At 40.1% G+C, this 21,570-nt stretch overlaps 1 protein-coding gene across 1 annotated transcript in view; it reads right to left on the bottom strand.

Annotated features, from left to right (window-relative positions):
* The window catches only part of cwf19l1 (CWF19 like cell cycle control factor 1), a 37,716-nt gene extending 17,511 nt beyond the window's left edge, over window positions 1-20,205 (bottom strand). The window contains exons 1-9 of the mRNA XM_078235370.1: window positions 19,995-20,205; window positions 16,821-16,905; window positions 11,247-11,331; window positions 9,482-9,583; window positions 9,104-9,318; window positions 8,593-8,711; window positions 6,348-6,432; window positions 4,656-4,796; window positions 2,838-2,943 (exon numbers count right to left, since the gene is read on the bottom strand). Coding sequence (XP_078091496.1) covers window positions 2,838-2,943; window positions 4,656-4,796; window positions 6,348-6,432; window positions 8,593-8,711; window positions 9,104-9,318; window positions 9,482-9,578 — 763 coding nt within the window. The 5' untranslated portion in view covers window positions 9,579-9,583; window positions 11,247-11,331; window positions 16,821-16,905; window positions 19,995-20,205. The remainder of the gene's footprint in view (window positions 1-2,837; window positions 2,944-4,655; window positions 4,797-6,347; window positions 6,433-8,592; window positions 8,712-9,103; window positions 9,319-9,481; window positions 9,584-11,246; window positions 11,332-16,820; window positions 16,906-19,994) is intronic.
* Window positions 20,206-21,570: the final 1,365 nt, after the last annotated feature.

Genomic DNA, 21,570 nt, shown 5'->3' with positions numbered 1-21,570 from the left:
AAAACTACAGCAATTACATAAATAGCTTTCCATTTGAAATTTAATGCTCCTTCCTTTTGTAGGAGGATTTCAGAATTTAACATAGAACTAACCTATGTACTATGGTACACTTAATTAACAACTGAAAAGTGGGAGAAAGCAACTTTTACACAGGCTAGGAAAATATTCATTTTTTGAAGGATTATAAAAACATGAAAGACAAAATTACCAGAACAGTGCCAGAAGACTGGAGGATAGCAAATGTTGTCCCCTTGTTCAAGAAGGGGAGTAGGGACAACCCTGGTAATTATAGACCGGTGAGCCTTACTTCTGTTGTGGGCAAAGTATTGGAAAGGATTATAAGAGATAGGATTTCTAATCACCTAGAAAGGAATAATTTGATTAGGGATAGTCAGCATGGTTTTGTGAAGGGTAGGTCGTGCCTCACAAACCTTATTGAGTTCTTTGAGAAGGTGACCAAAGAGGTGGATGAGGGTAAAGCGGTTGATGTGGTGTATATGGATTTCAGCAAAGCGTTTGATAAGGTTCCCCATGGTAAGCTCTTGCAGAAAATACGGACGCATGGGATTGAGGGTGATTTAGTAGTTCGGATCAGGAATTGGCTAGCTGTAAGAAAACAGAGGGTCGTGGTTGATGGGAAATATTCATCCTGGAGTTCAGTTACTAGTGGTGTACCGCAAGGATCTGTTTTGGGGCCACTGCTGTTTGTCATTTTTATTAATGACCTGGATGAGGGCGCGGAAGGATGGATTAGTAAATTTGCGGATGACACTAAAGTTGGCGGAGTTGTAGACAGTGCAGAGGGAAGTGGCAGGTTACAGAGGGACATAGATAAGCTGCAGAGCTGGGCTGAGAGGTGGCAAATGGAGTTTAATGCGGAAAAGTGCGAAGTGATTCACTTTGGAAGGAGTAACAGGAATACAGAGTACTGGGCTAATGGTAAGATACTTGGTAGTGTGGGTGAACAGAGGGATCTGGGTGTCCATGTGCATAGATCCCTGAAAGTTGGCACCCAGGTTGATAGGGTTGTTAAGAAGGCGTACGGTGTGTTAGCTTTTATTGGTAGAGGGATTGAGTTTCGGAGCCAGGAGGTCATGCTGCAACTGTACAAAACTCTGGTGCGGCCGCATTTGGAGTATTGCGTACAGTTCTGGTCGCCGTATTATAGGAAAGATGTGGAAGTGTTGGAAAGGGTGCAGAGGAGATTTACCAGGATGTTGCCTGGTATGGTGGGAAAATCGTATGAGGAAAGGCTGAGGGGCTTGAGGTTGTTTTCGTTAGAGAGAAGAAGGTTAAGAAGTGACTTAATAGAGGCATACAAGATGATCAGAGGATTAGATAGGGTGGATAGTGAGAGCCTTTTTCCTTGGATGGTAATGGCTAGCACGAGGGGACATAGCTTTAAATTGAGGGGTGAGAGATATAGGACAGATGCTAGAGGTAGGTTCTTTACTCAGAGAATAGTAAGGGCGTGGAATGCCCTGCCTGCAGCAGTAGTGGACTCGTCAACATTAAGAGCATTCAAATGGTTATTGGATAAACATATGGATGATATTGGAATAGTGTAGATTAGAGGGGCTTTAGATTGGTTCCACTGGTCGGCGCAACATCGAGGACCGAAGGCCTGTACTGCGCTGTAATGTTCTAGAACTGTCAACTGTTTACTTCTTACTAAGCAGAAATAACAGACAAGAGGGTTTGAAAGGTAAATGCATCTTCAAAGACTATTTCCTCGGGTGGATGGAGCTATTACAAGGGGGCGTAACTATAGGGTTCGTGGTGGGAGATACAGGAAGGATATCAGAGGTAGGTTCTTTACGCAGAGAGTGGTTGGGGTGTGGAATGGACTGTCTGCAGTGATAGTGGAGTCAGACACTTTAGGAACATTTAAGCGGTTATTGGATAGGCACATGGAGCACACCAGGATGATAGGGAGTGGGATAGCTTGATTTCAGATAAAGCTCGGCACAACATCGTGGGCCGAAGGGCCTGTTCTGTGCTGTACTGTTCTATGTTCTATATGAATTAATTTGTATACTATTAAGCTGTTTAATATTGACAGCACAGGAGTATTGCAGTCTGGGATTTCAAACATCGTACCCCATGACTTGGCTTAAAAAATATATTTTCCCCAGCTTACTTAATTGGTGAGTGAGCAATCTGGACCTTAGACTAAGCTGTAAACATGACAAGCTATCTGGCCTAGCTATTCTTTATTGAGCATTTGATGCTTCTATGATTTAGTTATGGGCAATGCAAGTTACATAACGTACTAAACACTCCAGGCTTAGTTTCTCTTTAAACAGACTGAAAACTCAGCCAGCAAAATTGCTCCATTACAAGAATAGGCAGAAACCTAAATAGAACTGAGAATGGGTTGGGCGCAATAAGAAAGACGACAAAAATTTATAGGCTTAGCGTGACTTGGTAGGCTGCTGAGAGTAGTGTTGATCACAACCTTAAATAATTTTCTTAAAGCTTTTTTAATACTCTTATGGCGTGATTCTCCAATCTCATCCATGCTGCAACCCACTGCAAGTGAGAACGGAGGATTTGGCGTTCTAGTTAAAACTCCATTCACTTTCCACAACATCGGAGGATCCCAGCCACAAACGAGGACGGGGGTTTTTGGCATTAAGATTTTGCAACAAACAGGTCAAGAGAAAGAAAATTGACCTCTAATGTCAAAGAAACACTACCTTAAGAAAGTCACAAATCCTGTTTTTAAACCTTGAAACGATTTCCTTTAAAATGTTTTACTGTGCTACTTCCCAATTCCAATCAGAGAAAGAAAAACTGAATTCTTGCTCACAAATCCAAGTTTTTCAAACACCTACGTGGTTTTCTGGGTTGTTTTGATTGATGAGGTGAAGGTCTTCCTCCTTCAGAAGATCTTTTCTTTCCTTCTCGTTTGCTCAAGTCAAAGAAGAACTGAGTCTCTTCCTGCAAATTAAAACAGCTATTGGAGCAACAAATAGTAAATTATAAATTTTAAAGCTGCTATACTGAAAAACAAAACACCAGTGAAGGGAAGATTTTTTTTTAAAAAGCAAAGCAGAACCAATAACATGACGCTGCACAGAAATCTGGAAGTTCTTGTACAAGCTGATTACAAGTAGATCCCCCAACTAGTCTGTCTTACTGAAGATGCTAATAGTAATCCAGCATGATACCCATGGATCATGGATGTCAAAAATTGCAAGATGAGATCTCAGTAAACTACTCTTGGAATTCAAAAGAAGCATTTAACATTTGCAATCAATTTATGATGAGCAAAATATTTCATACAATCACAGGCATTTCAGTGGTCCAATTTGTCCCATGTGCCACGCTATAATCTCTTAACCCGATTTTCCTCCTTTGGAGTTTTTCAAGATTGTTCTTCTTCAAATCGAGTTTTTCTGAGCTTCAGCAAATAGTAGTGATATAGTCCATATTCTATGATCCTTTTATTCAGATGGTAATAGGAATAATCTGTCACTGTTTATCTCATTAAATGTCTACAAGATTCTGTATATTTCTCAGACCTATGCTCCAGAGAACAGAATCCTAATTTTTGCAAGTCCCTCATCACAACTATCAGCCCTCAACACATCCCAGGGGCACCATGATCTACACAATCTGAAAAGTATTAATTTATCTTTACAGCCTTTCTATCTTAGTCACCCCTTATCCATACCACCACTTTACCCATTAATGTGATGGGCCTGGATCTTTCCAAAATGTCTTTTGTTGGCATTTCATGACTTTCTGAAAGTCCAAATATATTGCATCCATTGCACTCTCACTGTCTAATAAATCAGCTCCACAAGGACCACAAATGTCTTTATACAACTGATAGCGCATACTAAAGCTTCATAGAACTATAGAATAACACTCAAACTTGCATGATAAATTACAGAATTCATTTTCAGCATATTTCAAACACTCTCTTAAAAACAGCTTAAATATCCTGAAGATGCATTAAATTTTACGAGCTACTGCCTCAAATTTTTTACACAATTATTGGAGAAGTGTCAGTTCTACTGCTCTCATCATACACCTTTGACTAAATTTCCAATCATGCTGAGGAGAATGGTTATATTGCACAAACGCTCTCCACCCTGCATATTTTATTAAACCCAATAAAAGGTGTCTTTCACAAATGCTTTTGATATATCAAAATCTATAATTCAAGATAAGTTGAATAAGGCTGCTCTATAGAAATACAATTTTTGGAACAATAAAAAGCCAATGGATAATGATATCTAAGATTTAACAGGAACAAAAACATCAAACTGCATGGTGACACACTTAATCAGTCCATATTAGATAAAGTTTAAAACATCATTTTATTTCAGTTAGTAAGCTTTTGCAGTCTGGAGATGTAATGAAATATGAGCAAACGTCAAAATTTTGAGGATGGGGTTATCAGGGTGAAGGAAGAGGAGAATTGTGTCACATATATTATATATACCCAGGCATATAAATAAAGAGAAAATGCCACATTACACTGCCAAAAGTTGATTTCAAGATGTTAGATAACTACAAACAGAATGTGTTTTGGGTTCTATCGAGGGGAAAATAGCTTTCATTTTTTTTTTAAAAAGAGGGATTTGTTGCATTAAACTTTTAATCTAGAACTAAAATTACAAGGGCCTGCTACACATACGTACCATTGCAGTTTCCCCTAGACTAGGTTTTTGAAATTCCTTGGTCATTTTCCTGTATGGACTTTCTGTGACATCCAAAGGCTGTTTCACTAGTTCAGCTGGATCCATAGAACTTAGCGGCATTATGTTAAATGCATACAAGTACTATGAAAACAAAGTTAATCAGAAAAATAACAAATATAAATTCTGGTGTTTATAAGCCAAAAATTCTAACAAATTGAAAAACATCATAAAGTTACTTAAATTGGAATCATATTTTTTCAAGTGATTTTTCATTTAAGTTCAATTAAGCAATTAAGTTCAAGGAAAGCAGCTATGAACAAATAATAAAACGAGAAAATTAATAAAATTAAAATAGATCTATGTAGATATACATACTACTAATAACTGCACCAGAGATTGGTCAGATGAAAGATCAAGCATACAATTCCATTTAATAGATTGAAAGAGGTATAGTCAACCTAGCAGGTGATTAAAATAGATGATGACTGGAGCATGTTTCCTATTCATCCATTTAAATCAAAATAGGACGTCAAATGTTTGAGAAAGAGCTTACAAACATGAAGGTGACTGGTGGTGAAGCAAAAAAGATCAATTTTCTTTGAGAAATGGTTAGATTAGAATAATTATTAGTTTTAGAAACAATTGAGATTACATACAATTTAATTTTCAACATGCTTTTGGAAATAAAGATCAATGATTTTTTTCACCTATTGAGGAGAAATTATTTTATTTGATCTACTGTCTTTTTTACAAGTTTTCTGAAAAGAACAACTTCCAAAATTTAAGTCATGCATAAACAAATTCAAAACCAAATGCCTGCGGCCATAACAGCACATAAACATTCTAAATGTTGAAATTAAAAATGACAAAATAAAATGGTCTATACTAAGAGGTAGAAGAACTTGCATTTTTATAGCACGTTTCACACCCTCAGAATGCCCAAAAGCATATGACAGCCAATAAAGCACTTTCAAAATACAGCCATGCTACTAATTGGGCAAATACACATTTAAATTTTGCAGAGCAAGAACTCAAATACAGCAGCAGCTTTGTTTTTGGGGTGTTGATTGAAGACGACATTGGGCAGGATGCTAGAATTCTGCTGCTGCTCCAAAAATGCCTCATAGGTTTATTTTTGCAGATTCAAATGACAGCATCTTAGGCAGAGCAACACTTTCAACCTAGATTGTGTTTTCAGTTGTTGAGAAATGCCTGAACCCATGACTTTATGACCCAGAGGCAAGAGGGCTACCACTGAGCATTGCTAATGAACGCAAAGTATCAAAGAATCATAGAATGGTAACAGCACAGAAGAGGACCATATGACCCATCAGCTTGAAGTTTTTAACATGTTATTGTTATTTGAAAAAAGTACAGCAATCACAAAAGGCAATTTTACGTCCAGCTCCCAAATGGGACAATAATTATAGATCAAATAGTCTTAATGACACACTAGCACAAAATTCATACTGTGTCTGAAGTTTCCCTTTACTATTTTAATGGAGAAAGCTGATAAGAGGAATTTCAGACTGTGATTGCCTTATTAGTATTAAATGACAAATGCAAGTTCAATAAATATAGAAAAACAGTAAAAAAAATGAACTCAACAGCAAAGTCTAAATTAACATTTACATTTAGAATATGCTCTTCCAAAGTATAGCCATTCTGATAATTCTGGATTTTGCTACTTGCCTTTTTCTTACTGGAATTGCTGAGATTTGCCAGTGCTATGAATCTGCTCACATGCTGTGCATTTTCCTGTAGTATCACATGGTTTCTACACAAACAAAAAATAACTTTTTATTGTATGGCAGATATCAATTTAATCACAAAATTACACTGACCAGAACAGTTTTGGATTCAATCTGTGTTGCTTGGGGTTTTATGTTACCAGCTCAAGCACTCTGATAAACCAAGTTTGGTTTCATAAAATATGGAAGGGATTAAACAGCCAAAGTTCCTGCTTTTTATCAACATATTGAGGCCTGTGCTAATAAAAGTACCGCACATAGAGAGATGCTTAGTGAAGATAGGGTCAGCTCATGTTAATTTTACAGTTGAGTTAAAATCATAAGAATCATAGATTCCTACAGTGCAGGAGGCCATTCAGCTCATTGAGTCTGTACCGACCGCAATCCCAGCCCAGCCCTACCCCCACAACTCCATGTATTTATCCTAGCTACTCCCCCTGACACTAAAGGGACAATTTATCATGGCCAATCCACCTAACTCACACACCTTTGGACTCTGGGAGGAAACTAGAGCACCCAGAGGAAGCCCACGCAGACACGGGGAGAACATGCAAACTCCACACAGTCAGTGGCCCAAACCAGAAACCCGGGTCTCTAGCGCTGTGAGGCAGCAGTGCTAACCACTGTGCCACCCTCGAATTCCCTGCGAGTCCCCTGGCAATACTTCCCATCTAGATTCACCCTCGAAAAATGTCCATTTAGCTAAGTGACCAGCTTCAGTATATGCAACTGAACAATAATAAGAATGATCACCCTTTATAGAACTAAATATTAGTTTTAGTGCATATTCTTTACACATCAGGTCAACTTTAGAACACCCTCTGATTGTTACTCAAAATTTCACTAGCTTTCTGACAAACAGCGTAGTCCAAATCCACTAAAACCTATTTACAGATCATGGAATGATACCTGAATCAGTGCACAAAACCTGGGTTTAGAATGCAATTATTTGTTTTTTTCCCTGTTTTATCAAATAATATTCACTCATGTATAGTAACCTAGTTCAGCGCGATTGGAAGAGCAGAAATATGACCCCCACTCCACTATCTCCAGACAATGAGATCATCGATCATTCCCCCTCATCTTGACACCCCCAGGCATCTCCTACTATCTCCTCTCTGGGGCACCTGGTACTTAGATGCAGTCCCAGGTCTTAGTCTCAGGCATGGCGCTGCAGTACCTCTTCCGACCTCTGCAGCACAATGCCTGAATGTACTGAGAAATGGTCAGCCAAATTGGCCAACAGCTCCCAAGGACTGGACTTAATTCCAAGTGCAAGCGGAAGTCTTACCTGCTACTAACCAGAATTCAATTGAGCATGAAAAGGCAGTGACCTTTTCGGAGTTGATGGGAATGCATTTCCCACCCAGTGCTCGCCATCTTGAAAATTCAGGCCACTAATTTTTTCTGAAGACCCCATTAAAAGGCCAAGCATATAGCTGACAAAATCTTGCTTTTCTGGTTAATTCAAACTAGGAGCATGGATGGCTTCAAGTGCCATGATGTTTAAACCAGGGTAAATATTGTGGAAATTCAGTTTTTGCTGGTCGCAACTTGCATTTTAATTTCTTGATCTTTCATGCTGGCATGGCCGCTTTCAGACCAAGTGAAAACTCTATCCCACTATCTATCGGGCTAATTGGATTGTCTATTATTTTTAGTCATCATAATTACAGCTTGCATTTACATCACTGTCGGGGTGTACACACACCATCATCCCATAAAGCATCAACATCAGGAATGAAATCAGTACCAGTAAACCCCCTTTAATCTCAAAATGATCCCCCACCAGTATCTAATGGCATTTGAATAAATTCCCAATTCTAGTTGACAAAATCAAATACATCTATTCCAACACTTGGCATCGTTTTTCACTCAAGTCTGAACACATTGCAAGAACCTGTAACTATTCCTCAGTTTGCAAAAGAAAAAAATTATGAACCACGGAATAACTTTATGCTTATTCAATGTAAAATAAAATGCAGAATACCTCACTTCTGCAAACTCCCTCCCCAGTGACTTTATCTGAAGTAATTCAAACTATTTTCAATGTTTTTAAAGTAAACTGCCTTCTGTTACAAAGATCAATGAACTTACATCTTTCAGGTAAAGCATTTCACGGAACAAAATACCTCATGCATATCGATATAATTATTGGTTAACAATTTAAATGACCATAATGATACCTGTAAGGCAATCTTTCATAATTGGCTCCTTCCAATGCAGCAAAATGATATCGTGGTTTTAAAGCAAATGCAAGATGAGCTACAGAGATGGAGCCACATGACTTGATATCAATAGTTTCCTGTCAAAGATATTAAAGTTGTTAGTTTCTACTTTGATTTTCACAAGGCTTTATTAGAACATTAATCTTAATACTTTCAATTGTGTCACTTTGTCTAATTCTTACATTTTGTAAATTATATAACAGAAGAATAGTTAACCAAAATCACAAACCTCCTACCAGTGAGATTTTTATTTCAAACGTTTTTAACAATTACAAAACTTCCCCAATATAACCCAATTTTGTCATGCTGTAGTAAGCCATTTTTTCTACTTTATATATAATGCATGTGCAACATATCTGGCTTGCAATTCTGCAATCATGGTCCTGTGCACAAACTGAAGTGCATTATATTTTTAAAAAATCATGATGCAATTGTATTTTTTATTAAAAACTTAAGCAAAGAAACTGACCACATTATTTCCATATTGCCACACTCCTTTTGGCCACTGTGATGTCAACAGTATGTCCACACCCTTGAATTTGGAGCTGGCTGTTAGTGAGCTCTTCAGCGCAGTCACATCTTTTGATGTAAAGCAATAAGCAGGCGCGGGTTCATGTTGGGCTTCAGTGCCACTCAAGTAAGCAATCTGCAGACCTGATGCGCCTGTAAAAACACCTTTGCGACCTATAGGAATACATCATGCCAAAATTAAAGAAAAGCATGTCAGAGTAAGACTAAATAGTTTTTTTTTAATTAAACATTCGTAATTGAATCAATAAATATTTCACAATGTTAATAGTGCACATCCATAACGTGGACAATCCAACCTATGAAATATAATACATACCTAAATAAGTAATGTTTTCTGCCAATTCGCATCCATCTATATCTGGGAAATATTTTGATGTCTCCTGATTGTTGGCTCCCAATATGTATATTTGCATGGGAACTAAAAAAAGAAAACACACACTTATTAAAATATATGACCCAAATAATACAGTTCTGATGAATCTAATAGGAAAAAAATTCAAATCTACTGAGTCACTGAATTTTTTTGTTTCCATTTTTTGTTCATAACTAATCAAGCTTCTAATTTTACTGATCAACTACCACTGAAATAAAAACCCTAAAATTTATCAAAGTAAATGTGTTATACTGTTCTACGGTTAATCAAAATGACCAGGATGCATGGAAGTGCACCTTTACTCACATTGTAGCAGTTTACTGAAAATGTACAATGGCATAGTTCATGCTGATTAGTTGTAAACCAATAAACCTCTCTTATTCGCTATTCTCCAACAGATCTATTCTTTCCCCTTTATTTTGATGTTGATACTGCACTTATTGTATGTCAGCTTTAAGGTGAAGGTACAGCAACAAGCAAGAATTTAAAGCACTCTACAACATTAATGCAATATGCTCAATCTTCAATGTACTTGGTGCAAAATAAAGCATTGGATTCAAGTTTGCCTGAAAACAACTGATCTTTGCTATCAGCAAGTAGAAATTAAGGGGACGATTCTCCCAAAAAGGTTCGAAGTGCTGAATTGGCAGGAAGAATTGTGTAAATCACAATTGTTGTTTCAGTGGGAGTTTGGACTCGAATCTCCCACACACTGTGCACTGCAGAGGTCACAATTGTCAATATAATTAAAAGCTCGGGGGGGGGGGGGGGGGGGGGGGGGGGGCGGGGGGGGGAGAGAGAGAGAGAGAGAGAGAGAGAGAAACAAGGCCTATTCACGCCAGAGCCTGAAAGTTCTGGAACTCTGCGCATGTCCAGTGGCCCCGATCTGTCAGCCTCTCGTTTGCTGGCCAGCTTGGGACCCCCGATCAATCCCAATGCACAGTGGCAGTAGGACCCCCCACTCCCACCAATTGCCCCCAGGCCCCTGCCCACGATAGGCCCCACCCCCTTGGCACTGCCCCCTAAACCCCACCCCTTTGGCACTGCCCCATGCCTGGTGGGCAGTGTCAAGATGCCCAGGGGGCACTACCCCTCTCCCGCCCGACTCCGGGGGTGGGGGGGGGGGTGGAATTGCTCCCCCCCTACTTCACTCCAGCAGGGTCTGCCACTAGCTCCCCGAAAGTAGGGAGCTACTCTTAAACCCCGCCAGAGTGAAATACTCCTGGCGGGGTGGAGATGCTATCGGGGGGCCCAGAAAATTCAGTCCTGGGCCCGATAATCACATTCAAATAACATGCAAAACAGATTAAAACGACTTTCCTGGTCTTCCCGCCGGTTTCCAGCGTGGTCCCGACTGTGCCTGCTCTCCAACGGTGGGAGACATACATGCGTTGGGAATGCATGCACAAATTCCGCGAATCGGCGCACATGCACGCCTCCCATTCTGACCCACCAAAATATTAGCAGCTCAGAATGAGAGAAACACCCCCTAAGTAATTAAGGTAGCTGCATCTCAATGAGGAATGAAAAGTTTATTGACAGCTGAATCTATAAGAGATACCTGGCACACTTGATGTCATAAAGTACAAGTGCAATACTTTGTAATTAGCTTCTGTGGTGATACTAATGCTTATCAAAAGTGATGAGAACTCTGCCACAATCAAGTATTTTCAAGATTGGTACAGAAATTTAGTTAATGAAGATTTACCTTTTTTGGCTCCAGATTTGTATTCTGCCCATTCTGATTCCGCCTCCGCTGTGGTTCCAAAGAAATTTCCCACACACAAAAGCAACTGTAAACATAAAGAAATCATACATCAATCTGCAGATTTAGGTCTTTCCCCCTACTCAAGAGGCTTTGAATCACGAGTTCCAATTTTTGTCAGATTCTGAATTAAAACATTATTTTTAATAGATTTTACATGCGGAAACTGTCATCTCGCTAGCACTTCAAAGAGCTGAAGTGAATATATTTGAAACATTTGGTGCGAATTACACAATGAAGGGGGGCGGGGGGTGGGGCAGTGGCCTCATGGTATTGTCGCTAGACTATTAATCCAGAATCTCAGTTATATTCTGGGGACCAGGTTCGAATCCTGCCACAGCAGATGGTGGAAGTTGAATGCAATAAAAAAAATCTGGAATTAAGAATCTACTGGTGACCATGAAACCATTGTCAATTGTTGGAAAACTGGTTCACTGATCTCCTTTAGGGAAGGAAATCTGCCATCCTTTCCTAGTCTGGCCTACATGTGACTCCAGAGCCACAGCAATGTGGTTGACTCTCAACTGCCCTCAGGCAACTAGGGATAGACAATAATTGCTGGCCAGGCAGAAACACCTGTGTCACAAAAATGAATAAAAAAGGGGCCAACTGCCGGAGACCAAAGAATGGAAAAGAAAATAAGAAAAGGAGAAAGGCAAAAGGCAGGGAGGGAACTATAGGCCAGTTAATTTAACATCTATTATAGGCAACAATCAAAGAGGAAATAGCTAATCATTTAGGAAAGCTAGATATAATCAAACCTGGGGTTTTATGAAAGGTAAATCATGTTTGACAAATTTACTCAAATTAGAGAATGTAACAGGGAGGATAGTGGGGAACCTGTCGATGTAGTGTATTTAGATTTCCAAAGCACATTTGACAAGGTTCTGCATAAGGAACTGGTGCATAAAATAAAAGCCCACTGGAAGAATTGGAGGAAGTGTGTTAACATGGATTGAAAACTGGCTGTCACATAGAAAACAGAGATGTGGTATAAATGGGTCCTTTTCAGAGTGGAAAAATGTAGCTAGTGGAATATCACAGGCATCAATTCTTGGCCTGTAATTGTTCATTATTTACATTAATGACCTGGAAGGAAGGAACAAAATGTAAACAAAAAGATAAGTGGAAGGGCCTATTGTGATGAGGCAACAGGACATAGATTGTTTGGGTGACTGGACAACAACCTGGCAAATGGAAGTTTAATAGGGGGAAGTGTGAGGTCATGCACTTTGGTAGGAGAAATCAAAAGGCAGATTGTCTAAATGGAGAGAGACTGCAGGTAAGTGAAGTACAGAGGGATCTAGGTATTCTAGTGCATGAATCACAAAAAGCTAGCAGGCAGGTCCAACAAGTAGTTAAGGAGGCAAACGACATTTTGGCCTTTATTGCAAAGGGGTTGGAGTTTGAAAATAGGGAGGTTTTGTTGCAATTGTACAGTTTTGGTCCCCTAACCTCAAAAAGGATAACGTAATATTGGAGGCAGTCCAAATGAGATTCACTAGGTTAATTCCAGGGATGAGAGGGTTGTCCTATCAAGAGAGAATAAATAGTCTGGGGCTGTATTCCTTGGAGTTTAGAAGAGTGATAGGTGACCTTATTCAAACATACAAGATCTTGAGGGACCTTGAGAGAGTAGATGGTGAGATGTTTTCACTAGCGGGAGAGTCTCAACCATGGGGGCCATAACTACAAGATTAAGGGCCAGTCATTTAAAACTGAGGTGCATAGAAATTTCTTCTCGCAGATGGTGGCGAATCTCTGGAATTATCTGCCCCAAAGGATGTTGGAGGCTGGATCATTACAAGTATTCAAAGTCAGGATAAATATTTTATAGACTGAGGAATAGACGACTATGGGGAAATAGCATAGAAAAGGAATTAAGGCTGGCATAGATTAACCATGATCATATAAAATGGCGGGACAGGCTTGAAGGGCCTGCTGGCCTACTCCTGCTTCTATTTCTTATGAAGGAGACACCAAATGTTGGACAAGAGAGGAGGGACCAAGTGTTGGACTCCACAATAGCACATCCACAAAATGTAATTGCAGGTTAATCTTCAATATAGACAATTTATATTAAATTCTTTCCTTGGAAGGGTTCAAATTTATATGGAGAAAATGTTAGAATAGAATGTCCATACTGAAATTTGTAAGGCACCAGAACCAAATCAGATATATCCAACAATATTGAAGGAAGTGAGAACGGAAATTGCAGGAGTGCCGTCCATAATCTTCCAATCTTCTCTAGACGCTTCACAGCTCTAGGGACCTGCGTTCGATTCCTAGCTTGGGTCACTGTCTGTGTGGAGTTTGCACATTCTCCTCGTGTCTGCGTGGGTTTCCTGCGGGTGCTCCGGTTTCCTCCCAGTCCAAAGGTGTGTGGGTTAGGTTGATTGGCCATGCTAAAATTGCCCCTTAGTGTCCTGAGATGCGTAGGTTAGAGGGATTAGCGGGTAAATATGTAGGGATATGGGAGTGGGGCCTGGGTGGGATTGTGGTCGGTGCAGACTCGATGGGCCGAATGGCCTCTTTCTGCACTGTAGGGTTTCTATGATTTCTATGACTCAGGGAAGGTACCAGAGAACTGCAGAATTGCAAATATTACACCTTTCCAAAAAAGGTTGTACGGATAGCCCCAGCAATTACAAGCCATGTCAGTTAAATATCAGTATTAATGTTCCGGATCTAAATCACGCTGGTGTAGAAGGGTCATTTAGATCAGAAATGTTAACTCTGTTTCTCTCCACAGATTCTGCTAGAACTGCTGCAATTATCCAGCATTTTCTATTTTTATTTCAAATTTTCAGCATCCACAGTATTTTGCTTTTAGTCTAACATTGGTAACGGGCAAGCATGTAAAATTGATTAATCGGGATAGAATTAGTGGTCATGTGGAAAATTTTGGGTTGATTAAGAAAAGCCAGCGTGGATTTCTAAAGGGGAAAATCATGCCCCCCGCCCCCCTGGAGGTAACAGAAAGGGTCAATGTCGTGTATTTGAACTTTTGGAAGGCATTTGATACAGTGCCACAGAACAGGCTTGTGAGGAGTTATTGCTCATGGAATAAAAGGGTCAGTAGAAAACCTAGATACAAAATTGTCTGAATAAGAAGCAGAGAGTAATGGTCACTAGATATTTTTTCGGACTGGAAGAAGCTTTGTAGTGATGTTCCAGGGGTTGGTTTTGGGACCTTTGCTTTTCTTGATATACGTTAGTTATCTAGATCTTAGTCTCAAAGTTTGCAAATGATACAAAGCTTGGAAATATTATAAACTATGAAGAGGACTGTGTAGAACTTCAGAAGGACAAAGAAATTGGTGGAATGGGCAGATAGGTGGCAGATGAAGTTCAATGCAGAGAAGTGAGAGGTGATGCACTATGCTAGGAAGAACATGGAGGGACAAAATAAAATAAGAAGTACAGGAGCATAGGGACCTGGGTATATAGGCACATAGATCACTGAAAGTGGCAGGATAGGTGGAGAGCAGTTAATAAAGCATATGGGCTTTATTAATAGAGACATTGAGTACATGTTCAAGGAAGTTATGCTGAACTTGTACAAGGCACTAGTTAGACCTCAGCTGGAATTTTGTGTACAGTTCTGAGCACCACACTATTGGAAGGATGTGAATGCACTGGAGAGAGTGCAGAAGAGGTTTACAAGAATGGTTCCAGGGATGAGTAATTTCAGTTATGAGGATAGGTCGGAGGTATTGACAATGTTCTCCTTGGAGAGAAGACTAAGAGGAGATTTGGTAGAGAAGTTCAAAATCATGGAGGGGGCTGACAGAGAAGATGGGGAAAAACTATTCCCGCTTGTGAAAAGATTAAGAACAAGAGCACACAGATTTAAAGTAATTTGCAAATGTGATGTGAGAAAAAGCTTTTTCACAAAATGAGCAATTCTGGTCTGGAATGCACTGCCTGGAAGTGTGGTGGAGGCAGGTTCAATCAAGGCATTAGATCATCATAGAATCATAGAAATCCTACAGTGCAGAAGGCCATTCGGCCCATCGAGTCTGCACCGACCACAATCCCCCCAAACCCTACCCCCATATCCCTACACATTTACCCACTAATCCCTCTGAACTACACATCTCAGGACACTAAGGGACAATTTTTTAGCATGGCCAATCAACCTAACCCGCACATCTTTGGACTGTGGGAGGAAACCGGAGCACCCAGAGGAAACCCACGCAGACACGAGGAGAATGTGCAAACTCCACACAGACAGTGACCCAAGCCGGGAATCGAACCCAGGTCCCTGGAGCTGTGAAGCAGCACTGCTAACCACTGTGCTACCGTGCCGCCCTAATGATGACTACTTGAATGACTTAGATGACTACTAAGATGACTACTTGAATAGAAACAAGATGCAGGGGGATGGGGAAAAGGTAGGGGAGTGGCACTAAGCTATAATTCCACTTTTGGAGAGTCGGTGCAGACACGATGGGCCAAATGGGCTCTCTCTGAGTCATAACAATTCCGTGATTAGCTTCAAAATTTCAATTTTAGATTCCATCAGCAAAATTCTTAGTTTCCCATCAACTGACTTTATCAACACTGCTGCTTTATATTCAATGGTTTGTTACCTATGTCTTACAAATTAAACAAATACTAGATACCATTTTAGCAATCTCATAATAGATTACAGTACTCCTGAAACCAGTCAAATCATTCATGCACTTCCAACAATACTGAAGAAAACATGTACCGAAAAGTCCCTTATACCACTAAACAATTCAAAATTAAAATACATGATTAAAAATAAAATGGTTTGCAGAAATGTAAAATAATTGAATTTCAAAATTCTTGATTACACAGCCTACTATTACAAGTTCTGGGAGTAGTTTACAACACCCTGATTCCACTCTCTCCAGAGTTTGGGATCACCGTGCTAAAACAAAATCTCATTATTTGAGAAACAAAATGAGACCCAATCATCTCAAAACAATAAATACTAGTGAGCTAAGCTAATACAAAATTTATACGCAGCTCAGCTTCACATGCAAGGTATTCAACCTGCACACGTATAAGCTTATGAATGAAGATGGGAAATATATTTCCATTCTTAAAGGTAGAGCTAGATTTATTTTCCATGCAAACTTTAAGCATTTTTTCATGAGTCCAAAACTCAAGTCACCCAATGCTTTAAATTCAGTAAGTGTAGTCTTGCAGTGTCTAGGAAGGAAGCAACTCAAGATGCAACTGAAATATACATTTCAATAACCTGTTTTAAGATTTTAGAAAGTTTGACCATCATTAAAATGGCTGTGACTCTAATCCAGATAAAACCACTGACTACTACATGATAAACACTTTCAAACAACGCGAATCCTATTTATCACAAAACTAAATTACACTTTCTTCAATGGCCAATTTGAATTTTGCATAGATTATAATACAATGCACACAATTTTATATTATAATCAGATGTTTCAATAATTTTGAAAAAGTGGCATTTACAAACAAATGTTATTTGACAAGGCCCATTTATAAACAATATGTTCTCACATCAAAATCTCCACTTTTCTTTTGAATTGATCGCACTCTGGTAAACAATGCATTCAGTTTCCCTTCAACATCTCCACAAGCCAATCTGAAAAGTAAAAGAAACATGCATATTATTTTTGTTGAAGTCAGCACAATCCAAAACAATCACTTTTTATTTATTGGAAGGATGAAAAAGAAAACAGTACAGAAATTGTTAGGATTAGCAAAATAGCATTTTCCTCAAAAATCTTTTTTTTGTACATTTGAACCACATATTCTCACCGCAGTTCAAAAACACACTTTTCAGCAAATAATAACGTTGAGTCATCTACATGCCAAGGTTACAAGACAACATATAATCGAAGTAATCAGTTGATCATTAAACTGGTTGCAAAACTGAATTATATCGTGATATCAAATCCTAAACAATCAGCTCGAGCAAATCAACTTCCTCACTGTGAGATTTAAAGACATTTCATCCACTACCAAAGCAAGTCAACCTTGTCCAGAGTTGCAGAGTTATAGAAGCATCTTTATGATAAACAAATCAGATGGCAAATATTTCTCTGCCCCTCTTTGGTCTCTCTGTACACCACCTTAAGTTGTAGATGTTAGTTTTAGCTCCCAATTAACATGCCCCTACAAAAATATGTGTTCAAAGATTATCTTGAAGTAGCCTAAGCTGCTGTTGAATGCATTTATTTACCCTCTGTTATGCACCCCCCTGGAACAAACCAGCTGATGTATCAGAAGATATACAAATTAAAAATGTATTTGTGAATCAGTAAGGAGTCTAACAAAACCAGGTTAAAATCCAACAGGTTTATTTGGTAGCAAACGCCACGAGCTGTCGGAGCGCTGCTCCTTCGTCAGGTGAGTGGGAGTTCTGTTCACAAACAGGGCATATAAAGACACAAACTCAATTTACAGAATAATGAATAATGATTGGAATGTGAGTCTTTACAACTAATCAAGTCTTAAAGGTACAGACAATGTGAGTGGAGAGAGCATTAGCACAGGACAGCCAGTGAGACTTTGCAAGTCCAGGCAAGTTGTGGGAGTTACAGATAGTGTGACATGAACCCAAGATCCCGGTTGAGGTCGTCCTCATGTGTGCAGAACCTGGCTATCAGTCTCTGCTCAGCGACTCTGCACTGTCGTGTGTTGTGAAGGCCGCCTTGAAGAATGCTTACCCGAATATCGGCGTTTGCTACCAAATAAACCTGTTGGACTTTAACCTGGTGTTGTTAGACTCCTTACTGTGTTTACCCCAGTCCATTTGTGAATCAGATCAGAATTATCATTGTACCAACCTATACTCCGTTGGAAGTTTATTTAAAAGGGTCTCCAGACCAATTGGAATTAATGATCTTTTTATGAATTAATGACTGTACCACTGCCTATTTGCAATCATAAAAAATTCAATTCCATTGTACATCAGTTTACACCTGAGAAATATGGCCCTGTCACTCAATTAGCAAAAACTGTGATGATACAATATACGTTGCACAGGAAACATTTATATTCTTTGCTGAGTTACTTTATAATCTTGAACTACATTTAATAAAGAAACCTGCACAAATTCAGCTGAAGTGGACCAAGAAAAACAGCACTATAATTTCCCTCGAAAACTTTGTCAGTCTGAATATATGCTGAAATTTCTGAATTTTGTCCTGTTTGACAATCAAGTAGCAGCACATGCAAAATAAATTTAATTGTGCCACTTATTTAGTTATCGTCTCACTTTCTACAAAAAGGATAACACCTTCTCTAATTCACACAATGGCCATGACATAGAACCTCCACATTCATCAGAATCCTTGTCCCCAGTTTCATTTCATTCTTCATCTCATCCGACACCTAAACAAAAAACTTTCTCTTCTTTAAGGAACACAAGATCCAACAACGCTCGGTACCAACATGCATCCAGGATCCTCCACTGCTTCCTGTCCTTCAGACCCCCATCCCTTCTAATCCCAGCCTTTGCCTTGAATTCACCATAACTCTGACCTTCCCCTCTCGGAGGCTGTACTCAGCAAAGGACTCAGCTTTATGCCCTTACACCCCACACTCAATGAATTTCAGGCTCAACGTGATGCTGAAATCTTCTTCCGCCGCCTTTGTCTCCATCCTCACTTCTTTGGGCAGGAGTACTTTCCACATACTAAAGATCCTTTCACTCGCCTCCAATATTCTCCCTCCACCTAATCCTTTAATTGAGAACTATCAACGTGACAATGACTGTCTCACTTTCTCTACTCTCACCCACTCTAACCTGTCTCCTCTGAACTTACTGCACTCCACTCTTGTAGATCCAACCCTGACTTTGCCATCAAACCCACCGACAAGTGCAGTTATTGCCTGACACACTGATCGCTTCCTCGCAGGGGCTGAGCGTCAACTTTCAGACACTTCCTCCTACCTCCCCCAGGAACATTGGAACATTGGAACATGACCCCACCACCGAGCATCAAGCTCCACAACTTCAAACTTCAATGTCCCAAAACCAGATAACCCGCTTTTACCTCCTTCCCAAAACAGGACTGTCACGGTAGGCCCATCATGTCAGCCTATTCCTACCCCACTGAACTAATTTCTTCCTATCTTTACTCTATCCGCTCTCCTCTTGTCCAGTCCCTTCCCACCTGCATCGGCAATTCCTCTGATGCCCTACATCATGTCAACAACTTACAATTCCCCCGCCCTAAACACCTCCTCTTTACTATAGATACACAATCGCCCTATATTTCCATCCTGCACCAGGTGGTCTGAGGGCTCTCCGCTTCTTCCTGGAACAGAGCCCAGAACAATTGCCATTCACCACCACTCGCCTCCGCATGGCTGAACTGGTCCTCTCACTTAAATTCTCCTTTAGCTTATTTATTGTCTCACATCCTCTAAGTAAAAGGTGTGGTAATGGGTACCCATATGGGTCCTCGCTTTACTGTCTCTATGAGGGATGAGGGACATTCCTTTTGCCAGCCCCTTTCTACAACTCTTGTTGGTACATCAGCAACGGTTTTGATGCTACTTCATGTCCTTGTCTGGACCTGGGAAAATTTATCAATTTTGATTTCAATTTCCACGCCCTTTCACCTTCACATGGTCTAACACTGACTTTTCCCTTCCCTTCCTTGACCCCTCACTCTCCATTTCTACTGAGAGACTGTTCATTAGTATCCATTAGAAGCTCACCAACTCTCACAGCTACCTCAACAGCAGCTCTTCATATTCCACATCCTGCAAGGACTCCATCCCATTCTCTCAATTCCATCGCCTCCAACACATCTGTTCCAATGATGCCACTTTCCAAAACGGCATTACCGACAGGACTTCCTTCTTCCTGATTTCCCACTCACTACAATTGACAGGGCTCTCAGCTGTGTCCGACCCATCTCCCGCACCTCTGCTCTCACCCCTCCCCCTCCCTCCCAGAACCAGGATAGGGTCCTTCATGTCCTCACTTTTCACCCCTCCAGCCTCCACATTCAAAGTACCAACTCCGCCATTTCAGTTAACTGCAGCATGATGCCCCTGCCAAACACATCTTCCCCTCCCTCTCCCTGCCAACATTTTGCAGCAACTGTTCCCTCCGGGATACCTTGGTCTACACCTCCATCACTTCCAACACCTCACCCCTTCCCTTGGCACCTTCACATTCAATTGTGGAAGCTGCAACACCTATCCTTTTATATCTCCCTGCCAATCATTCAAGGGCCTAAACATTCTATTCAGGTGAAGCAGCTCTTCACGTGGACCTCGTTCAATGTGGTCTATTACATTTGTTACTCCCAATGAGGGTCTACTCTACATTGGAGAGATTAAACGCAGACTGCGTGACTGCTTTGCAGAACACCTTCAGTCTGTCTGCAAGCAAAACCCAGACCTTCCTGTAGCTTGCCATTTCAACACCATCCTTCTCTCATGTCCACACTTCCATCCATGGTCTGCTATAATCTTCCAGTGAAGCCTAACGCAAACTGAAAGAACCTCCTCATCTTAGGCCTAATTGGTTACAACCTTCCAGAGTTAACACTGAGTTCAGTAACTTCAGATTGTGAACTCTCTCCTCCAGCCTCACTCATTTTTGTATTTCAATCAACGTATTTTCATTTCTTCCATTGATTCATTTCACCCCATCCCATTTTTTAAAAATCCCACTTTCCATCTTTTTTCCTTTATGACTGTCTTCCCTCCACCCACCAGGGCCATCTGTTAACTATTTCAGGTTGTCCTTTGTTATACTGCTTATCTTTGTTCTGCCATTAACGCATTCTAATCACTCAACGTGCCACTATCAGCACCCTTCTTAGTCATGATCACCATCATTTACGTTCCTTATGTCTTTTTATCCATGACATCTTTGTCAATCTCTCCCTATCCTTCACCTATCGCTGGCCCCTATTTCCAGTTCACTTTAGCTTTGACGAAGAATCATCCAAACTTGAAACGTTGGCTCTGTTCTCTCTCCACAGATGCCATCAGACCTGCTGAGATTGTCCAGCATTTTTGTTTCAGATTGCAACATCTTCAATGTTCGCCTTTATCACAATACAAATCGTTTTTCTTTAAAATTCTCTACTTTCAAATTACCTAAGTTACCACTTTATTTCAGCTCCACTCTCCATTCATCCATTGACATTTTCCAAAAGGAACTTCAACATATCCATTGCCAATGCTGCCTGAAGTTTCATTTCAATCACAAATTTCATGGAAGGATCAGATGGGTATTTTGAAGCACAACAGTAACCGAGGCACCAGTAAGTGATGT

This window comes from Mustelus asterias, chromosome 19 (genome assembly GCF_964213995.1).
Source record: "Mustelus asterias chromosome 19, sMusAst1.hap1.1, whole genome shotgun sequence".
Taxonomy (NCBI): domain Eukaryota; kingdom Metazoa; phylum Chordata; class Chondrichthyes; order Carcharhiniformes; family Triakidae; genus Mustelus; species Mustelus asterias.
Note: the sequence above shows the minus strand (reverse complement) of the source record. Positions and strands in the feature narration are given on the sequence as shown.